This window comes from Chlorocebus sabaeus, chromosome 15 (genome assembly GCF_047675955.1).
Source record: "Chlorocebus sabaeus isolate Y175 chromosome 15, mChlSab1.0.hap1, whole genome shotgun sequence".
In the NCBI taxonomy this organism is placed as follows: Eukaryota; Metazoa; Chordata; class Mammalia; order Primates; family Cercopithecidae; genus Chlorocebus; species Chlorocebus sabaeus.
The window spans coordinates 12,573,963-12,595,855 of NC_132918.1; the positions used below are offsets into that span (position 1 = coordinate 12,573,963).

Below are 21,893 nucleotides of genomic sequence, written 5' to 3' on the forward strand. Positions count from 1 at the left end.
AGCTGATCATAGTGGCATACGCCTGTAATCCCAGCTACTCAGGAAGCTGAGGTGGGAGAATCGCCTGAACCCGGGAGACGGAGGTTTTAGTGAACTGAGATCGCACCAGTGTACTTCCGCCTGGGCAACAGAGTGAGACTCCCTCTTAAAAAAAAAAAAAAAAAAAAGATACTACGATACTTTAATTTGATTTTGTATCTGTGTTGTCTTATTTCTCAGAAGGCAGGAGATACTTTCTTCTTTCGTTTCAGGGCCTAGTTCTTATTTTTTAAAAGGCTTCAAAGGATCTTAGCATTCAATCCAGTAAACCCAGTCATTGCTTGTTGGCGTTGAGTCTTAAGAGGCTTAAGTTGTAGGCCTAAGACCACTGGCACCCTAGAGGCAGAGTTGGGATGAGGACCCAGGTGCACTGTGAGTTAAAGGTTCCCCAAACCCTTTCTCTTTCTGTGAGTAAATGACGTTGGTTTAATGTTTAGCTCTGACTCATCTGAAATCTAAAGTGGAATGTTGGCAACATTAACAGCCACCATATAGGGTATGGCAAAGAGATTCCTGACACGTGAACTGCATCTGGTTCGGGAAGGTGTGGTGCATTCTTAAAACTGTGCATATCCTTGGTGGATTGAGTGCCCTGGAAGATATGTCCAGGAGATGCTTGTAAGATGATAGTGGGCCTGGCGCAGTGGCTCGTGCCTATAATCCCAGCACATAGGGTGTGCTAGACGGGCAAATAACTTGAGGTCAGGAGTTCAAGACCAGCCTGGCCAACATGGTGAAACCCAGCCTCAACCAATCCTCCCATCTATTTTGTCTCTACTAAAAATACCAAAATTAGCCTGGCATGGTGACATGTATCTGTAGTTCCAGCTACTCGGGAGGCTGAGGCTGGTGAATCGCAGGAGGCAGAGGTTGCAGTGAGCGGAGATAGCGCCACTGCACTCCAGTCTGGGCAACAGAGCAAGGCTCTGTCTTTAAAAAAAAAAAAAAATCATAGTGGCTTCTCAGTGGAACTTAGGTTTGTCTAACCTAGGATAACTTCTGCAGTGTCTGTGGATTCTTCTTTGCATACCTACCCGGGTAATGATATGATGATGGTGATGGTAGTAGGGAGAGGTGCAAAAACAGTAGCTCCTGGATTGCATGTCCTCCTCCTGTTGTGTGACTGGCGTGATACTACCCTGCTAGCCTTTCCTGTCCTGTAGCTTTCTTGATGAACACATGCCAGGTGTGGCCTACTTAGGTTTTGTGAATTTGTCTGGTTGAGTCTGAGTTGTTAGAGCAGTTCTTTTCAACGGATTGATTTGCTTGACGTGAGATCAAGGGGGTGAAAATCATACACAACACATTTTCATCCTCTTCGTGTGAAAATTACTTTCCTCTTCTGGACCCTATCTGGAAGAAGTATTCCTTAGACAATTTCTGGCTTCTTTTCTCTCATGAAGAGGAGGTAAGATTTTGCCCTCATACTTTTCTGCTTCCCAAAATATCCCTCCCTGTTCTCATTAAGTTCTGACCACTCCTTCCTCTCATCTCATTTAATTCTTACTCATATCTAGAATTGTGTTGTAGGTACAATAGTAGGCACAAGTCATAGACATACTGTCATTTATTCCTGTACTTTTGCAATAGAAGGTATTGAAAAAATACAGCTCAGTGTCTTTATAGTTCTAGCTTTATGCGTTTTCACAAGCATTTCTCCTTTGCCTCCTCTTTGTCTTCTGCTGAAGAATAGTGAACACAGGAGGGGGAAAAAACCATAAACAAAACCAAAACCAGGGGTTCTTAAGCATTTTAAGAAGTTCTGGTGTGTGTTTTGTTATTTTTACCTAGTCAGGCATTTTAAATTCCTAATGGTGGATATATAGCCCTAGATACATTGTAAGTATTTGCTGGATATTTACAAATTGAGTCTGTTGCCTAAACTGTAGAAGGGCTTAAGTCATTAGATTTTCTATTTTGGTGACATTTTTCTGTTTTTCTGTATCATGTGTCTTAGAAAAACTTGGAAGTTCTTTGCTGTTAATTTTGTAAGAATGTGTGTATGAAAATATTTTGACTCAGTAGACTCTGGGCAGCAGTTAAGGATGTCTTTGCTTTGGCATATTTTCTCTTCAGCATTTGATAGCTTTTATGATGGCCTCCATATACAACCTGCCATTTATAATGCACAATATATAGGAGGCATCAGGCACAAATAGATACTGCAGAGAAAAAATTAGAGTAATTAAAACAATGACGTATTTTGTGAATAAGAAAGTGTTCTAGGTGTGGCTTCCAGCAGTAAGCTGACAACACCAAGATAGAAGGCACATCTTCATACATCATTGCCTGTACACAGAACGTCGAGCATACAGGATAGCTTCCTGAGTATCTTGCTGTCTCTCAATTGAAACACAAACCAACTCTGGGTCTGACCGTCCTACTTTAATATTGCAACCCAGGGGTTCCTCTTTCCCTTTCTCTTCCCCCCAGCTTCCGAATCCCCTTACCTTGCTTGGACTTTTTCTTTTTTCATAGCATTTATGATTGTAACATTACACCTGTTAATCAAAAATCTGCTGGAATTTAAACTGTGAGAGGGCAGGGGTCTTTGTTTTATTTACTGATGTATTTTAGTAAGTTTTGTTCCTAGTGTTGGTGAATTAATAGTAACTTGATGTAAAGGGCTAACTTTTAATGTTAACAATCTCTAGTAGAAAGGTTAATTACAGTTTGTTTTTTCTTCCTTCTTCCTTTCTTTCCTCGCCTCTTGTTTCTTCCCATAGTTCTGTTGTCTGCTGCAGGACAAATCTTACAATCATTCCAAAATACAAAAATAGAACAACCTTCTGTTTAATCTTGGAGATGAACATAGGCTTTAAATTACATTTCTTCCCATTCTCTTAAAGGAGAGTCAAGCTTTCTTCATAGTTGGTATTTTCTTGAGTAACTAATGCATTTCTAATGGTGAGAGTTCATTTAGTGTGCAGATTCTTTGTTGCTGATTGAATCTTTGATTGCTTTGATACTGAATTTATGTTTGATTAAAAAATTGGGAAAAGGTATGAAATTGACAATTTTAAATGTAATTTTGTTTATAGATTTATTAACTTGTTTTTAAAAATTAATTACGAATATACAATTTACTTGTGTTTTTCCCCACATTTATCTGTGAATTACATTATGATTTAGGATTGTTAGAAAATGTGAAAAGAAAACATGTTTGATGATAACATTTTTGTCCCTATTATAGAAGGGATTTTTGGTATCCAGATATCCTTATCCCATCAAAAAGCTAAATTACAAGCTCATTTTCTGTTAATTTTTAAGATGGGCTTAACATTTCTTCTCATCACCACTTGGTGAACATTAGGGAGTATTGCCACAACGTATGGCCAGTGTTTTCTCTTTCTTCCTTCCTTCCATTTGCTCTGGCAAAGAGGATGCATTTCCAGGACCGCTGTCTGCTATCCCAGTGTCTTTATTGTCTGTTTCTTTGTTGTTTGCATTAAAAAAAAAAAAAGTTACTGTTGGTATTCTTTAAACTCATGGAAATTCATAATTCAAACAATTTTTTTGCTTAGGGAGTTGATTCTTTTTGTTGTCTTTTAATACTATACTATTTTTAACCTTTTTGCCCCCTTTTAAACTGTACATACAGTTATAATTAACTGATATTTATTAGTATTATTTCTATGCAAAAATGCCTTTAGGCATTCAATAGGATTATAAATCCTAGTTTATTTTCTTTACAATAAGCCAAACACTATGTTCATACTTGTTATCAAGCTGTCTAATACACTATATAGATGAAGACACTGAGGGCTTGCTTACGGTTGTATGGGTATGATGTGAAAGGAGCTGAGTTTTAAAACAGAACAGAAAGCCTTATTCTTTCCATTCTTACCCCACTGTCTTTTAAGTTTCTGAAGATGGCAGAGGAATGTTGAAGTTTAATGCTTAACATTTTCTTGTTGAACTTCATTATTATATATAGTGTCACATAAGATACTATGTTTGAATTCCTTAGAAAATTTCCTTTTCATAGAATGGTTATGTATTTTTAGTGGGCAGTGTTTAGTGTTTTTGCTTGGTCCGTTGACTTACTTGATTTAAAAAAAAAAAGTGTTTACCTCATTTAACCTAAAAGCTTCTTTGCTTTATCCTGAATCTGTAGAAATTTGGATGGTTCTGGGTATTGCTTTAGAGTCAACAAACTATGACCTGTGAACCATATCTGGTGTGTTATGTTTTTTTTTTTGAATAAATTTTTATTAGAAAGAGTAATGCCATTCATTTTTTAATGTATTGTCTATGGCTGCTTTGCTCCGTAATAGCAGAGTTGAGTACTAGTGACAGAGACCAAATGGCCTGCAAAATAAAAAAATATCTACTTGCCATAGTTTGCCTTAGACCGTTGCATGCTAATGGCTGAGAAGATGGAGTAGTTGTAATCAGTTAATCTCAGTTGGTGTTTTATTATCATAACTTGGGTGGTGGGCAGAGAGGGGAGCAGTTTTCTGTACTGAAATAAATATATAAGTGTGTGTGTATATATATATATAATGTTAAGAAAGGTAGTTTCCTTTCTTTCATGATCCCCGGATGGTGTTGTATCTGTGTGTGTGTGAACCAGAAGTGGCTCCTGAATGGGTCACGAAGATAACATAGCTTGTGTTTGCTGGTTCAAATGTATCATTTTAAGCTTGGTGAGCAAGTTGAATTGAAAGCATTTTGGCAAACCAACACCGGATGAGAACTTGGCATTCTCCAGAATTAAGAATATTCCACTAAAAAAAAAAACCCATACAACCTTGATTTCTTAAAGAAATGTATTTTTGGCAGCTGTTTTGATTGGAATGTGGTAGTTAAATGAACAATTCGTTTTAATTTACCGAAGGAAAAGCATTTGCTGATATTGTCTAGATTATGCCAACTTTCAAAATATGAAATCAGAGAAACTAAGTTTAAAGCATTTCTTCACGTGAATCTGTAAGGAAATGTTTTTAGTGAGGACACATAAGACTCTTTGAGTTCATCAGTAGTGGATAAATAGAAATATAACATTTCAGAATTCTGAACTTAAGGTCTAGTTTAATGTAAGTATATGTTTTTTCTTTCTGTCCAGTGTACTTCAGAATGACGTTTTCAGTTTAGTAATTATCTGCTGACCTTTTTTTTTTTTTTTTTTTTGAGAGGCCTATTGCGTTCTGTTACAAAGTAAATATTGAAGATGTTTAGTTGTGAAGTGTGTTTGAAGAACTGCTTCATTGAGAAGGTGTTCATTGTCACTGCGAGGTTATGCTACTCAGGATGACTACTATGTTTGGGCATACTCCAAATCTGTTGTAATTTAGAAGTTTTATAAATGATAATTTTTTTTTTTTTTTTTTTTTTAGTAGTAATGCTGTTGTGTTAACTCACAAAAAGACATAATGTAACTGGACTCAGTAGCCTTAGTAGCACACAGGACAGCAGAATCTGAATGGGCAGTTTGTGTCCTGCACAGAGGTAGACAGCCAAGGGAGAAGTGGGCACTGCAGTCCAGGCCATGCTGTTTCCCTGTTAATAGGCTGTCTTCACAGAGGAAGGAGCTTCCTTCATAACTATTTATTTATATTATTTAATATGTATTACGTCTTTTTCCTATGCTGGGCACTGATTAGCACTTTTTATTCCAGTCTCCTCACTTATTTTACAGATGAAAAAGCCAAGGCACTGAAAGAGGTTATCTTAGTTACTTAGGTCATCTAGTTACTAAGAGTCAGAGCCAGGGAGTCCCAACCCCTGTGTGGCTCCACAATTCCAGGCTCTTAACCTCCGATACCATATGGCTTCCTTTTTGTAATTTATTCTGCTAGAATCTAATTTGCACAAAGGTACCGCAGAAGCCAGTGCCGGTGCTGATAATTACACTTGAGTGCTAAGTTAGAAAGGGATGAGGCGCACATAGAACAAACTTCAGCTCATTTGCCTATGTGCCCACTAGAACTTCCTTGATGAATCACATATCCAGGTTTTGTTTGAACATTGTCACTGATTTGTGTGATGGTTTTGTTTTCTCTTATATTGAATAGGAAAAAAATACCTTTCTATAACTTCTCCCTACTACTTAAAATTTTGTCACACGTAGCTGAGGCTCATTTGGGCTTTATGTATTTTTATGCATTTTCTTCTTCTTTTTTTGTGATTATGTTTTGTAGTCTTTTTAGGCCTCTTTCTGTTTATGGTGTCTTCATTATCATTGTCCTTTTCTGTTCATTTTTGGGAGACAGATTGAGTTTATCTTTTGTTTGTCATCATTAATCTTAAAATTAGATTAATAAAGAAGTTAGTCTCACATAGTATTAACATATTTCTCCCTCTAGTTCTGAACACCTCTCACTTTGCAATCTAGTATTTGAAAGAAGTGACTCTCCTGCCTTAGATTAATAATTAGAACCTGACTAGTAAAATTTTCCGTCCTGTCCCCTCCCCTGTCACCCCCCCCCCCCCCCAGTGGTTCTCAGTCCCCACTGGAATCGTACACATGCGCACACACACCCACACACTGACACCCATACGCCCAGTGGTTCTCAACAACCCCCCAGGGTTGGTGGGGAGGATTTTAAATGCAAGTGATGTAGGTCCTACCCTAGACCAATTACATCCGAGTGAGGAGCTCACCACATCATAGTTAGGTTCTAATCTGGGGCATTTCTGTAGGACAGAGTTAATCAAAGACTTAGTCTTCTTGGCAGAGCTGCTGTTATTTTTACTGGAAATGTGTTGTTCAACTGAATGATTTTTGTGTTGTAGCCTAATTAGCTATTCAAATTCGTAATACCTTGAATCAGATATTCAAACCTTAGGAAGAGTGAGAAATCTAATAAGATGTAGGAATGTCATTTTTCTCTTCCAACTTAAGTGCCAGTGTACCCACCTGTGTGGTCTTAGGCAACAAAGCTTCATTTTTTTTTCACCCCCATGTATTATTTCTTAGATCCTCATTGCTATTTCTGCTGGTCCCCCACCCCGCGCCGCACACTTGTTTCTTCCAAACTACTTTTTTAACAAAGGGTTTAGCAGCTGTCAAACTTTGTGTAAACAAGAAAACAGTGTCTTATCTGTGGTATTTCAAAGACACTGTAAGTTACACCATTAATTTAATAACTTATTTTGGAGAAAACAGTTATATTTACACATTAATGCTGTACTCACTTAAAAAAAAAGTAACTTAAAATGATCCATACATTTTTATATTAGTTTTCAAGTATCCGTAAATTTGTAGTGTAAGCCTTTTCTCATGTTCAGCATCCCTATCACTGAAGGTTTGTGAACCGGAAGCTTTCGATGTGTAGGTGTTAGTGCCAAAATAATAAACTTGACTTATATTAGCATTAGAAACTGTTCAAAACAACCTTTAATTTTAAGAACTCTGTGAGTCATTGTAAGAGAGTTTTTGCTATTTTTAATTGCATTGCTTACCCAGTGATAGACAAATTTAGAAATACTTGATAGTTTTTTTGTTTTATTCTTGCACAATAGTTTATTTTTGTATAATCTTAACGTAAAATTCAATTACATGTGATGTTACCGGTGAAACTAACTCAACTAAGGTAACAATTAGGTGATTAGACACCAGTGCATGTTTAAATAGTTTTCTCCTTATGTGAGTATGTGATCTTGAGAATAGCTTATTTTTAAAAATGGAGTCAGATAAATTTTGAATCATTTTTCCCCAAATTGCTTAAGTAACAATTGGAAATGAAAACATAGGCAGTAATTGCAAAGCTGTGCATGATCTGACAGTGAGTCTGATCTCAGAGTCACTTAAGATATCCCTGCTGTTATAGCTCTTGCTTTTCACCTGCCTTACCTTCTGGCTGTCTGGAATATTATCTGTATGTGTAAATTCCATGGGAAATGAGGATGGGGTGAGGACAGTGGAGGATGTAATGCTTAAAGGCTTTGATGTATGCGTAGTATGTTGTTGGAGATAACATACTAACATTGCTTTTTGTAAAATGGATTAAGAAGATTCAGTTGAAACTCTGATTTACAAATATGTATTAATTTTTTCATTAGGAGGTAGTACTCTTTTTGTTTTTTCTTAATTGTGCCTTCAATCATGTGCTAAGCAATTTAATTTGAACTTTTTCTGTGATTTTTCCTGGGAGTTAATTTAATAAAAATCTTTCTAAGCAGAGTCAATTCTGGTAGGATTCTCATATATTTCTCTCTCTCTCTTTCTCCTTTTGTGTGTGTGTGTGTGTGTGTGTGTGTGTGTGTGTGTGTGTGTTGTTGTTTTGGGAGACAGAGTCTCGCTCTGTCACCCAGGCTGGAATGCAGTGGTGTGATCTCAGCTCACTGCAACCTCTGCCTCCTGGGTTCAAGTGATTCTCCTGCGTCAGCCTCCTGAGTAGCTGGAATTACAGGCATCTGCCACCACACTTGGCTAATTTTTGTATTTTCCCTAGAGATGAGGTTTCTCCATGTTCACCAGGCTGGTCTTAACTTTCTGACCTCAAGCGATCCACCCAAACCTTCTGACCTCAGGTGATCTCCCTGCTTTGGCCTTCCAAAGTGCTGGGATTATATTTTTCTCTTAATTCATGGGATGACTTTCCCAAATTCTGTACGTTAAAAATTTTTTTTTAAACTTTTTTTTATAAAGGATACCAGATATACTTCCTTGAACTTGTTACTGACCACTAGGTTCTAGATTAGAATGTGTTGCTACCTTAAGTAAGTATTTATTGTGTTTGTACCTTTGTCTAGGAAAAGGGCCCGTAATGTCCATTAGCTTTTCAAAGTTATCTATAAATTAAATAAATTTACTTCTAGACACTGCAGTGTAGTATTTTTGAAGAGCAGTCAAAATATATAATTTGCTGTTCTAGAATTTTTGCATCTTAAAAAAATCTTCCTAATTATGCGTAGGTGGCAGATCTTAGAAGATGTCTGCTAAGTCAACAGTGTCTTTCTATGCTAAAAGCCTTATTTAAAATTAATCATTTACTTTAGATAAAATGCTTTGAAATACATTTTTGGAAGCAAAGCTTTTTGTTTGGAGACAAAACACAAACCCTGCAGCCATTTATTTTATTACAAGAAGTAGAGTAAATAGATTCAGTTTATGTAGTACACAAAGGAAGTGATAGTTTTTACACCAATAATGTGATTGATCATGTACTTCTTGAGTTTTTTGTTAATGATGGAAGATCAACCTTTATTGGTCACCTTCTGGAAGTGGTATTAAAATTATTGATATAACCAGGTTCTCTCAAGCATTTTCAAAATAACAATCCACTGGTGAGTTTTTCCTTCCCAGTGTGATTTATTTGTGCAGTAATTCAGTCTCTACTGCATTTTATTTTCAAATATGTGTAAATTCATTCCTCAATATCTAGATATTTTAACATTTTATCAACATGTATATCTTAAGAACCATGTATGTTCAAGGCACTATTCTTAGTTCTGTTGGGAGACAGCAAGATGATTACATCAGTCTTGGGTCTCCAGAAATTTGATCAGAGAGGCATGATGAAAGAATAAGGCACTATGCAGTTGTGGAAAGGGAGATATGTTAGGCCGGGGCTCATTTTTCTCTCTCTGGATGGTGGGGTGGATAATTAATGGAGGAAGCTGATTTGGCCTGATCTTTGAAGGAGGGATATTGTGAGCAGAACCATAGTCAGAAGGACATTTCTGGTGAGGAATGAGGAATGTCATGGCAGCCAAAGAGTGCAGATAAGAGAGTCACAGTGATCTGCTGTGATGAGATTTGAGAATGTTGAGTAAAAGTAGAAATGTAGATAAGACAGGATATGCCTGTTTTGGACTTGAATTCCTTTAATACAAATAGTTTGAATACACATTGTCAGATTATCTTAAATGCACCTTAAGTTTTGTAATTCCTTTGTAAAGTATATCACTGTATCTTTTAAAATTTAGATATTTATTTTAATTACGAGATGTGCTTTATAAATGCATTGCATGATGGCTAGGACATAGGTCAATGAGTTGACTAGGAAAACATCTTAAGAGAGAAAAAATATGGCCCTGCATATGTTTCTAGAAATTTTCCAGATTAAATTGCATGTGCAATTGGTATACCATTTTTCATGTATTTATTCATCCTTCAAATCCTAGAATCACTTTTTAACCATGTCATCAACTATTAAATCACTATTGTGGTCTTTCTTCTTAAAGACTTGTAGTATTAATAGGAAAAGCTAAATGAATGAATGAAGACAAAGGTAGAGAAAAAAATTGCATCTAAAACCAAAGTTGTAAGAAACAAGAACATGGCAGAGCCAATACTTAAACTACAAGAATGAACTCTTCACTTACTATGATCTAATCATTTAATAGATGTATGAAAAAATTAGCCATTATCATGGCTGGGCATGGTGGCTCACGCCTGTAATCCCAGCACTTTGGGAGGCTGAGGTGGGCGGATCACCCAAGGTCGGGAGTTCGAGACCAGCCTGACCAACATGGAGAAACCCTGTCTCTACTAAAAAATACAGAATTAGCCGGCCATGGTGGTGCGTGCCTGTAGTCTCAGTTACTCAGGAGGCTGAGGCAGGAGAATCGCTTGAATCTGGGAGGCGAAGGTTACAGTAAGCTGAAATCGTGCCATTGCACTCCAGCCTGGGGGACAGAGCGAGACTCCATTTCAAAAAAGAAAGAAAGAAAGAAAGAAAATGGCATAGCCAATACTTAAACTATGAGAATGAACTCTTCACTTGCTATTATCTAATCATTTTATAGATGTCTGAAAAAATTAGCGATTATCAAGAAAGATATTTGAAATGTAGATTATTCCATGGGGTGCAGTGGCTCAGCCCTATAATCCCAGCACTTTGGGAGGCCGAGACGTGTGAATCGCTTGAGGTCAGGAGTTCGAGACTAGTCTGGCCAACATGGTGAAAACCCGTCTCTACTAAAAATACCAAAATTAGCCAGGTGTGGTGACTTGTACCTGTAGTCCCAGCTACTCGGGTGGCTGAGACCAGGAGAATCACTTGAACGCAGGAGGCGGAGGTTGCAGTGAGCTGATACTGTGCCACGGCACTTCAGCCTGGGTGACAGAGTGAGACTCTGTCTCAAAAAAAAAAAAAAAAAAGTGCAATATTCACTATTGGTATTGATGAGCTTTGCTCTACGATTAAGTTGTACCTTAAGATACTAGCTAATGATGTAAAACTGTCATTAAGACATTAAGGATGTAGAATGTTATGAACAAAAATATAGCACTGTAAGTACATTGTTTATCTGCCTTTTACTTATATTGGGAGTTTTTTTTGTTTGAGGCAGAGTCTCTATCACACAGACCGAAATGCAGGGGCATGGCCATCTCGGCTCACTGCAGCCTCTGCCTCCCAGACTCAAGCAACCCTCGTGCCCCAGCCTCCCGAGTAGCTGGGACCACGACCTGTGTGCCACCATGCCTGATTTTTTGTATATTTGGTAGAGATGAGGTTTTGCCATGCTGCCCAGGCTGGTTTCGAACTCCTGAGTTCAAGCGGCCCGCCTCGGCCTCCTGAAGTGTTAGGATTACAGGCATGAGTCACTGTGCCTGACCTCTTATATGTGTTTTAAAATATAAGTAGTACATGTTAATTATAAATAAATTGAATGCATGTATGCCAAAAATTTTTGTGACAAAAGTGCTCTGTTGATTTTTAGATAACCAGCAGCCTTACGTGACTGTAGCTCAAAAATTGACAAAAACTTTATATTGAAATAATCGATGTTCATAACAAACGACCTTGAGGTAAACAGATTCTAGTGGTATCTAGACATGATGTCTAAAGAACATTTCCTCAGTCCATGCTAGAAAAGACCTATCAAGTAGCTCACAAGTGCCTCTAGGCAACACACCTTGGGGGCTCATGCCCATGCCCTGTTTTGAAGCCGCAGGGATTGGTGGGATAGTGTAAGTGGCATAATCATCATTTGCTTAGTTATCTTCTTAACTTTACCTAATTGGTGTAGGAGCTAAACCTCCCATATATTATAGTAAACTCCTTTCGGTGGTGTCAGCTTGATTTTACTCTTTATGAAATTGTACTCCGTGACGGAAACTGTACTGGTCAGTGTTCCAACTAAGCGTCTGCTCTGACATGGTATGTGAAGTATAACTTTTTTTTTTTTTTTTTGAGATGAAGTCTTGCTGTTGTCCCCCAGGCTGGAGTGCAATGGCGTGGTCTTGGCTCACTGCAACCTCCGCCTTCTGGGTTCAAGCAATTCTCTTGCCTCAGCCTCCCGAGTAGCTGGGATTACAGGCGCCAGCCACCACGCACGGCTGATTTTTGTATTTTTAGTAGACAGGGTTTCACCATGTTGGCCAGGCTGGTCTCGAATTCCTGACCTCAGGTGATCCGCCTGCCTCGGCCTTCCAAAGTGCTGGGATTACAGGCGTGAGCCACTGCGCCCGGCCATGAAGTATAACTTTTTTATTTACACAGAGGGTTTGTGGAATATAATATGCCCTGACTTAGCATTTGAGAAAACTGGATAAGCCCTATAAAATACGTGAAGTCTAAAGAGATCGAAGTTAATACGTTTTGATTGAAATTGTTTCTAAACCAATGACATATTTTTCTTTATTATTAAACAGAATATAGAATGCAAGTTTATGTCATTCTTGGTGGCCCATGGTTTTAGATTATGAACATACTAATTGGACCTTAATACAGTAATATTTACGCGAGTTGAGTTGAATTGTGGTGAGACCACTTGTGTGCAGGTTAATCTCTTTGAGTCTCATTTTATTCACTATGCCAACCTCTTACGAACATTCTAAAGACTTGCCAAGTATTAAGCACTCAAAAGTTGCTGCTGTTGTTTATGATAACAATTACTTGGGGGAGAAAGAAATTCACGGTGGGGACTTTAAAGAATATTTCAAACATGTAACATTTGGTATGGAAAATCTTTTAAACTGAATTTGTTTTAGGGCACATTGAATACTTTACTTTCCTTTTCCTCAGCATCAACAACAGCAACTTGTGATTGGCGGTGACCGGATATTCAGTTGCACATCCCCACATCAATGCACTGCCAATGGTAAGACTCTCCAACTCCCAATGTCAGAGTGTTTATTATTCTCTTGTTTTTGGAATCTTTTGCGAATTTTGAAAGTTTCTCACAATTTGACAAAATACATGTGTTCCCAAGCTAAGTAAGTGTTTTTTTGTTTTTTTTTTTTTTAATTTTTATTCTTTTTAAATATATGTAGTTTAAGTTACTTAAAAGTAACTTTTGAATATTTGGTAAAGGAAAAATTGCTACTTTTGAAAATTTCTCTTTTCTTTCCTTTTCTTTCTTTTTCTTCCTGTCTTGAGATGGAGTTTCACTCTTGTCACCCAGACTGGAGTGCAGTGGCGTGATCTCGGCTCACTGTAACCTCCGCCTCCCGGGTTAAAGAGATTATCCTGCCTCAGCCTCCCAAGTAGCTGGGATTACAGACATGCGCCACCACGCCCAGCTAATTTTTTGTAGTTTTAGTAGGAGACAGGGTTTCACCATGTTGGCCAGACTGGTCTCAAACCCCTGACCTCAGGTGATCCGCCCGTCTGAGCTTCCCGAAGTGCTGGGATTACAGGTGCAAGCCACCGTGTCCAGCTGAAGATTTCTGTGTTCTGTAGTTTTAAAAACATCTTAGCTACAGTCATCAGGATGAAAAATACTGTTATATCGTGATGGTCTTGTGTTTTGTCAAATGAACTATATTTTGTGAATAGTACTTTCTTGTTAGAAATGCAACAGTGGCATTTTGCTCTTCTATTTTTGTCCATCATTTCACTAAAATAGATTGTTTTTGTGTATTGCATTTATCTTAGTATTTTTTAGTTATGTGCATTTAAATGGCTAGGATTCTACTATTGTAATTAATCATTTTAAGGAGAGTCATTCTTATCTATTTAAGAGGATTTTTAAGAAGTCTTTCACTGTAGAATATAAATGGCAATCATTTGATATAGCAGAAAGACTACTGGACTCTGTGAGAGCTGGCATTTGCTTTATTTCCTGAATATACTATGAATCTTTGACTTTTGGCAGGTACTCTTGTAAATCTTTGATGGAATTGGACTTAATTTCTAAGGTTTATTCTAGCTGTATGTCAAGTGCTTATCATTGTTAACTAGAAGTCAGAGTGATTCTCTCTTAAAATATAATTTCTTACCAAAATAATATTGTTGTTTATTTTGGGGATCGATAAATAGAAGAGAAATGAATTTTTACTTTTTTAAAGAATTAAATAATAACATCTTACATTTAAAAATATTTTCTGTAGTTCATTACCAACAATTTTATTTTTACTAAATTAAGGAGACAGAGAAACTGATTGAGGTTTATAGAATTTGGTGGGAAATGATGTATCAGTCTGAAAGAAAAACTATTAAAAGTTAAGAACCAGAATAAGTGGGTAAGATATTTGTGAAAATATTCCCAGAAATAATTCCTATTGGAGATGGATTGTTTTCAGTATGTTGATAGGAGGAGGATTTTCTCTGTCTAAACTCTTCTGAATTCCTGTTGGGAAAAAAAGGTTGACCTCTTCCTTTCCCTGTTCTTTTCCTCTCTCTGCATCCTCCTCACCCTCCTCCCTTTCCTCTCCTTCTCTCTCCTTTTTCTTTTCTCTCTCAGGGGTTGATAGGAGATGTTGAAGAAAATAATATATTCCCCACCCCCCAAGCCAAGCTTTACCTAGCACAAAGGATGACATGTTTTTTTGTTAATTTATAAAGCACTTGCTGGGGTCCTTGGGTTGCTCTGGTGACTCATTAACCACTAAATCTGCTGTTTCCCAGGGAGCGCTAGAGTTTCTCATGAAAGAAATACATCCATGGTAAATCAACTTTGGTATTTGGAGTGTCTGCTCTTCACTTTTTGTTCACATGAAGTTTTTGTTCAAATGAAGTTCACATTTGAAACCTGTTACTCTTCTTTGTTGTCGGATCCTTAGTATTTGTGGCACGTCTCCCTTGGCAATCAGACCAGTTGGGTATCTGAGATACAGGTGCCTATCCTTAAGTGAAAGTTTTTATGTGCTATTCACAGACTGTTTTTATAACTGCTCATAGACTGTTTTGTAAATTAGATCATCCCAAACATGTTTGTCAGTTTTGTTGAAAGTCTCTGAAATCATTTTAATATCATCACAGAAGTTTAAGTGTGTATGCATGTGTGTGTATGTATATATGTATGTATGTTAGTGTGTGTGAGAGATGAAGTAGACCAAGATTACAGCAAACTTACTGACAGTCTAGCTAAGGACACTGAAGCCATTTCTATATATTTGGCCAGATGTGCTAGTAAATTTATAGGTATTGGTTCAAAAATGGTGTGGTTTTCCCATGACCCTCAGAAATGCGATAACATTCTGGGTTGAACCTGTGCTGTGTAGTATGTCATATTTATTTTCTCTGAAAATGCCAGAATGCTTAGTGGGATTATATACAGTTACCTCTACCACCTCCCTACCTACCCTCAACAGTGTTTTTTTTTCTTTTACAATTTAAAAAAGTTGATATATAGTAGTTGTACTTATTTTACGGTGCATGCTTTGATACTTGTATAAATATAAAATGATCAAGTTAGGATAAATGGGATATCCATCTCCTCAAACATTTTTCTTTCCCTTGTTGATCATTGTTCTTGTTAAAATAATATGAGGGATTCATAATATCCTTTTTTGCCTTCACCCTTCTTTTACCTAGACACAAGTAATTTTAAATCTAATCGCACCTTATGGCCAGGTGCAGTGGCTCATGCCTGTAATACCAGCACTTTGGGGAGGCCGAGGCAGGTGGATCACTTGAGAGATCAGAAGTTCGAGACCAGCCTGGCCAATGTGGTGAAACCCCATCTCTACTAAAAATACAAAAATTAGCCAGGCATGGTGGCGCACACCTGTAATCTCAGCTACTTGGGAGGTTGAGGCAAGAGAATCCCTTGAACCTGGGAGGCGTAGGTTGCAGTAAGCCACTGCACTCCAGTCTGGGTGACTGAGACACCATCTCAAAAAAAAATTTTTTTTTTGCACCTTAAATCATAATTTATAGCTGCTTTCCTGTATCAAATGTTTCATAACTACTTTTTTGTAATTATCTCATATTGCATTAGTAGGACCCATTGGCCAGCAGGTGTATATTATTATTTTGACTTTTTATTTATTATTTTTTGAGACAGTCTCACCCTGTTGCCCAGGCTGAAGTGCAGTGGCGTGATCTGTGCTCACTGCAAAACCAAAACTGTATACCCATTAAACAGCACCCACCCTCTCCCACCCCCCTGCAAGTTCCCAACACCCCACTCTCCTCCCACCCCGTCCTCTGGCAACAACCCTTTTATTTGTTTCTGAGTTTGCTAGATACCTCATATAGGTAGCACCATATAGTATTTGTCTTTTTGAGATTGGCTGCTTTTGTTTAACGTAATGATCTGTATTGTAACCTGTGACATTATTTCCTTGCCTTTTTTAAGGCAAAATGAAATTCCATTGTATGTACATACCACGTTTTCTTTTTTTTTTTGTATTTTTTTTTTTATTTCAATCGGTTTTTGGGAAATAGGTGGTGATTGGTTACATGGATAAGTTCTTTAGTGGTGATTTCTGAGATTTTGGTGCACTCATCACTGGAGCAGTGTATACTGTGCCCAAAGTATAGTCTTTCATCCCTCTCCATCCCCCACCCTTCCCCCAGTCCACAAAGTCCATTGTATATTCTTATGCCGTTGCGTCCTCCTCATTGCTTAGCACCCACTTACCAGTGAGAACATGCAATGTTATGGTTTTCATTCCTGAGTTACTTCACTTAGAATAATGGTCTCTCATTCCATCCAGGTTGCTACGAATGCCATTATTCCATTCCTTCTTATGGCTGAATAGTATTCCATGGTGTATATACACATACCACAATTTCTTTATCCACTTGTTGATTGATGGGCTGTTTCCATAGTTTTGTAGTTGCAAATTGTGCTGCTATAATAAACATGCGTGTGCAAGTATCTGTTTCGTATAATGACTTCTTTTTCTCTGTAAGTAGATAGCCAGTAGTGGGATTACTTGATCAAATGGTAGTTCTACTTTTAGTTCTTTAAGGAATCTCCACACTGATGTCCTTAGTTGTTGTACTAGTTTACATTCCCACCAGCAGTGTAAGTGTTCCCTTTTCACCACATCCATGCCAACGTCTATTATTTTTTCATTTTTTGATTACAGCCATTCTTGCAGGAGTAAGGTGGCATCACATTGTGGTTTTGATTTGCATTTCTCTTATTTTTAGTGATACTGAGTATTTTTTCATGCGTTTGTTGGTCATTTATTTGTATTTCTTCTTTTGAGAATTGTCTATTCATGTCCTTAGCCCACTTTTTTAAAATGGGATTATTTGTTTTTTTCTTGCTGCTTTGAGTTCCTTGTAGATTCTGGATCTACAGAATCTTTGTTGGATGTATAGATTATGGAGATTTTCTCTCACTCTGTGAGTTGTCTGTTTTCTCTGCTGATTGTTTCTTTTGCCGTGCAGAAGCTTTTTAGTTAATAATTAAGTCCCATCTTAATTTATCTTTGTTTTTGTTGCATTTGCTTTGGGGTTCTTGGTCATGAAGTTGTTGCCCAAGCTAGTGTCTAGAAGGGTTTTTTCAATGTTATCTTCTAGAATTTTTATGGGTTCGGGTGTTAGATTTAACTCTTGGATCCATCTTGAGTTGATTTTTGTATAAGGTGAGAAATGAGGATACAGTTTCCTTCTTCTATGTGTGGCTTGCCAATTCTCGCAGCACCATTCATTGAATAGGGTGTCCTATCCCCACTTTGTGTTTTTGTTTGCTTGGTCGAAGATCAGTTGACTGTAAGTATTTGGCTTTATTTTTGGGTTCTCTGTTCTGTTCCATTGGCCTATATGCCTATTTTTATACCAGTACCATGCTGCTTTAGTGACTATGGCCTTATAGTATAGTTTGAGGTCAGGTAATGTTTATGACTCCAGATTGGTTATTTTGGCTTAGTCTTGCTTTGGCTATGTGGGCTCTTCTCTGATTCCATAGGATTTTAGGACTGTTTTTTGTATTTCTGTGAAGAATGTTGGCAGTATTTTGATGGGAATTGCATTGAATTTGTAGATTGCTTTTGGCAGTATGGTCATTTTCAAAATACTGATTCTACCCATCCATGAACTTGGGATGTGTTTCTATTTGTGTCATCTGTGATTCCTTTCAGCAGTGTTTTTTAGTTTTCCTTGCAGAGGTCTTTCATCTCCTTGGTTAGCTATATTCCTAAGTATTTTAATTTATTTTTGCAGCTATTACAATAGCTGTAAAAGGGAGTTCTTGATTTGATTCTCCACTTGGTCACTGTTGATGTGTATATTAATTTTGTATCTTGAAACTTTGCTGAATTCATTTTATCACTTCTAGGAGCTTTTTGGAGGAGTCTTTAGGGTTTTCTAGGTGTACAGTCATATTATCAGCAAACAGCAACAGTTTGCCTTCCTCTTTACTGATTTGGATGCCCTTGATGTCTTTTCTTGTCTGATTGCTCTGGCTAGGACTTCCAGTAAGTACTGTGTTGAATGGAAGTCATACCACATTTTCTTTATCCATTCATTTGTTGGTAGACATTTGGGTTGCTTCTACCTTTTGGCTATTATGAATAGTCTTGCTTTGAACATGGATGTGCAAATCTCTTTGACATGTTGATTTCAACTCTTTTTAGAACTGGAATTCTTTTTGGGATCTCAGAACAGGGATTGCTGGATCATATGGTAATTCTAGGGTTCCCCCCCGCCCCCTTGAAAAAGTTCTGTACTCTTTCCAGAGCAGCAGCACCATTTTACATCCCTACCAACAGTACAACAGGGTTCTACACACTGGACATTTGCTGTTTGTTTGCTAGTGCCTATCCTAATGGATGTGAGGTGTTGACAATAATTTAACACTACCAACTGTCTACTTAGCTTTGATTTTTCTGAACTGCTCCTAATATGTTTTTACAGAATCAACAAAACTTATACATTATGTTTGGTTACTGGGTATAGCTTATGCTTCTACCTATTTTTTCCCTTTTATTTGTCCTGTGAAGTTTTCTACATTCTGTATTTTATTTATTGGATTCCTATAGTATAAGGTTAATCTTTTCCTTATATTGGTGGTTGTAGCTAACGGCTTCATCTAATTAATTAAGATTAATCTTATCTTAATTTAGTTTTTTTTCCTTTATTATTTTGGAAAAATATATAAAGGTTGGGGTGGCAGAATATTTCACAGGTGGTACTAAATATAGATGGAATACCTCTAATCTGAAATGCTCCAACATCTGAAATCTTTTGAGCACTAACACAGCACTCAAAGGAAATGCTCATTGGAGCACTTTGGATTTCACATTTTCAGATTGGGAGTGCTAAACTGTTACACTGCAGATATTTCAAAATCTGAAAAACTTGTAGTCCCAATCATTTTAGATAAAGGACACTCACTGTATGCTTGCATAAAGAAGCACCTAATGTTTGTTTTTTATTCCTGACAGTAGGCGACATTAATGATCATTCCTAGAACCATTATTTCCATGAGGGCAAAGAAAATGTTGATATTCCAATTATGTCAAGCTTTTATTATATGTAACATTTCTATAAAGAGAAACTTTCCCTAACAGATATTTCATTACTCTGTGGCACAGATTGCACAAAGGCCTATGAAATGAATGATTCTTTCCTTTATTTACCAGTTTTCAAAGTACTGAGTTGTTTCCTGGAAGCCTTTCTAGGGTTCTTGAATACCTTTCTAAGTAACAAGTGAGGATTTTTTTGAGTTACTGTGAGCTTGTGGATTTAAGCATTTGATATGTTTTATTGCACTGTAGTTTGTATTCTTATTGATGTCATTCCCTTGACCAAAAGAGCCTTTTCAAGTTTACTTCTAAGTGTTTTTTGATTTGACTCTAGTATTCTCTCTCTGGTAGCTTCCTTGCTTTCTGACAAAACAAGATGTTGGCCAAAGCTCATCTTCTATGTGTCCTTCGTTGGTCCTCAGATAGCTATGTCTCTAAGAAGTCCTGATTCCTTTTAGTGAAAAAGAATATTTATATATTTATGTTATATAATATGCAATAGTTAATATGTAAACATAATAGAAAGTAATATATTAAACAAAAATAGAGTATAAAAAAATAGAGTACATGTACTTTATAAGTACTTTACATGTAAATATAAAAATAAACATAATATAAAATTATACATATTTTTACATTTATAAATGTATATTTAACCAGTATGAGTAGTGACTATTGTTTTCATTTTTCTTTTTTTGTCCACGTCTCAGTGGGATTACAGCTAAGTATTACGTTTTAAAGTAAGTCCTCATGTGTAATCCGCCCCCTGCCCACCACCAGTTTGATACATAGTTGGGTCAACTTGTCCCTTCCCTCCCCTATCTCCCCAATTCCTGCTCCTCTTCCCCTTTTCTTCTTCTCTTCCCCTCTCCCTCTTTTATTTTTCTCTCTTTTCTTCTTTTCTTTTCAACACTGTGTCATTCAGTCACCCAGGTAGGAGTGCAGTGGCGTGATCGTGATTCACTGCAGCCCTGCCCTTCTGGGCTCAATTGATTCTCCCACCTCCGCCTCCCAAAGTAGCTGGGACCACAGGTGCGTGCCACCATGCATGGCTAATTTTTTTTACTGTCATGTTATGTTATGTTATGTTATGTTATGTTATGTTATGTTATTTTTGAGACGGAGTCTCGCTCTGTCACCCGGCTGGAGTGCAGTGGCGCCATTTTGGCTCACTGCAAGCTCCGCCTCAATCGTTCAAGCAATTCTCTTGCCTCAGCCTCCTGAGTAACTGGGACTACAGGTGCATGCCACCATGCCCAGCTAATTTTTGCATTTTTAATAGAGATGGGGTTTCGCCATGTTGTTCAGGATGGTCTCTATCTCCTGACCTCGTGATTTACCCGCCTCAGTCTCCCAAAGTGTTTGGATTACAGGCATGAGCTACCGCACCTGGACAATTTTTTTTTTTTTTTTTTTTTTTTTAAAGTAGAAACAGTGTCTCCCTGTGTTGCCCAGGCTGGTCTTGAACTCCTGGGCTCAAGCAATCCTCCTGACCTCAACCTGCTAAAGTGCTGGGATTACAGGCCTGAGCCACTGTGCCGAAGCCAGGCCAGTTTGTTTCATTTTATTTTTAGTATTTAGAATTTAAAATATTTGTTTTAATTTTGTTTTATAATCCTAGGAAACATACCACTTCAAAGTGAGATACAGTCTTCCTCCTTTTGTAAGTAACCAAGTTACTTACAAAAATCAAACGATTTTTTATTTATCTTGCTCAAATGTAAACAAATACATATGTATTCTTAAATATTCTGGAGATCACTTCATAGCAGGACGTAGATATAGTCTTTATTCATTGTTTTACAGCTGCATTCTACTCTGTTACACAGATAGCTATTTCAAGAGTGGAAGTTTTTAGATAGGAGCATGAAATGTGGGTGTCAATTTGCCAAATTCCCTTCTGTAAAGCATTATGCCATCTTATGTTCCTTCCAGCAATATATGAGGTTCCCTTTTTCCCTTTGATATGTATTTGTCTTTTAATCTGATAGGTTAGAAATAGTATTTCACTATGGTTCTAATTTGCATATTTTCATTTATTTTATAGTTGTTTGCTAGTTTATTTTGGAACTGTTTGCATATGTTTTTCTTTGAACTGTTTCAAAGATCGATTCTTATTTTGCAGAAAAGTCTACCAACTATATTGATCAATCCCCTGAGCCCTTCTATTTCCTCTTGTTCTGATTGTATAGTCATTCCACAACTTCTAAAAATTAATTTGGTTTAACAACAGGACTCTTCCACAAAGAATGGAATGATGCTGAGCAGTTCTCGTAGGTTTGATTCCTGACTAACCAGACCCTTTGTT

General features: G+C 37.3%; 1 protein-coding gene across 17 annotated transcripts in view; it reads left to right on the forward strand.

Moving 5' to 3' along the window:
• Positions 1-21,893, forward strand: part of TBL1XR1 (TBL1X/Y related 1) — a 182,929-nt gene that overhangs the window by 90,480 nt on the left and 70,556 nt on the right. For 13 of the 17 annotated variants that reach the window (XM_007972064.3, XM_073023442.1, XM_073023441.1 and 10 more), the window contains one exon: positions 12,963-13,038. The exons of the other annotated variants lie outside the window; for them this stretch is intronic. Coding sequence is in view for 1 of the 13 variants with exons in the window: in XM_073023437.1 (XP_072879538.1) it covers positions 12,963-13,038 (76 nt within the window). In the remaining 12 variants the exon portion in view is untranslated. The remainder of the gene's footprint in view (positions 1-12,962; positions 13,039-21,893) is intronic. 17 annotated transcript variants of the gene reach the window in all.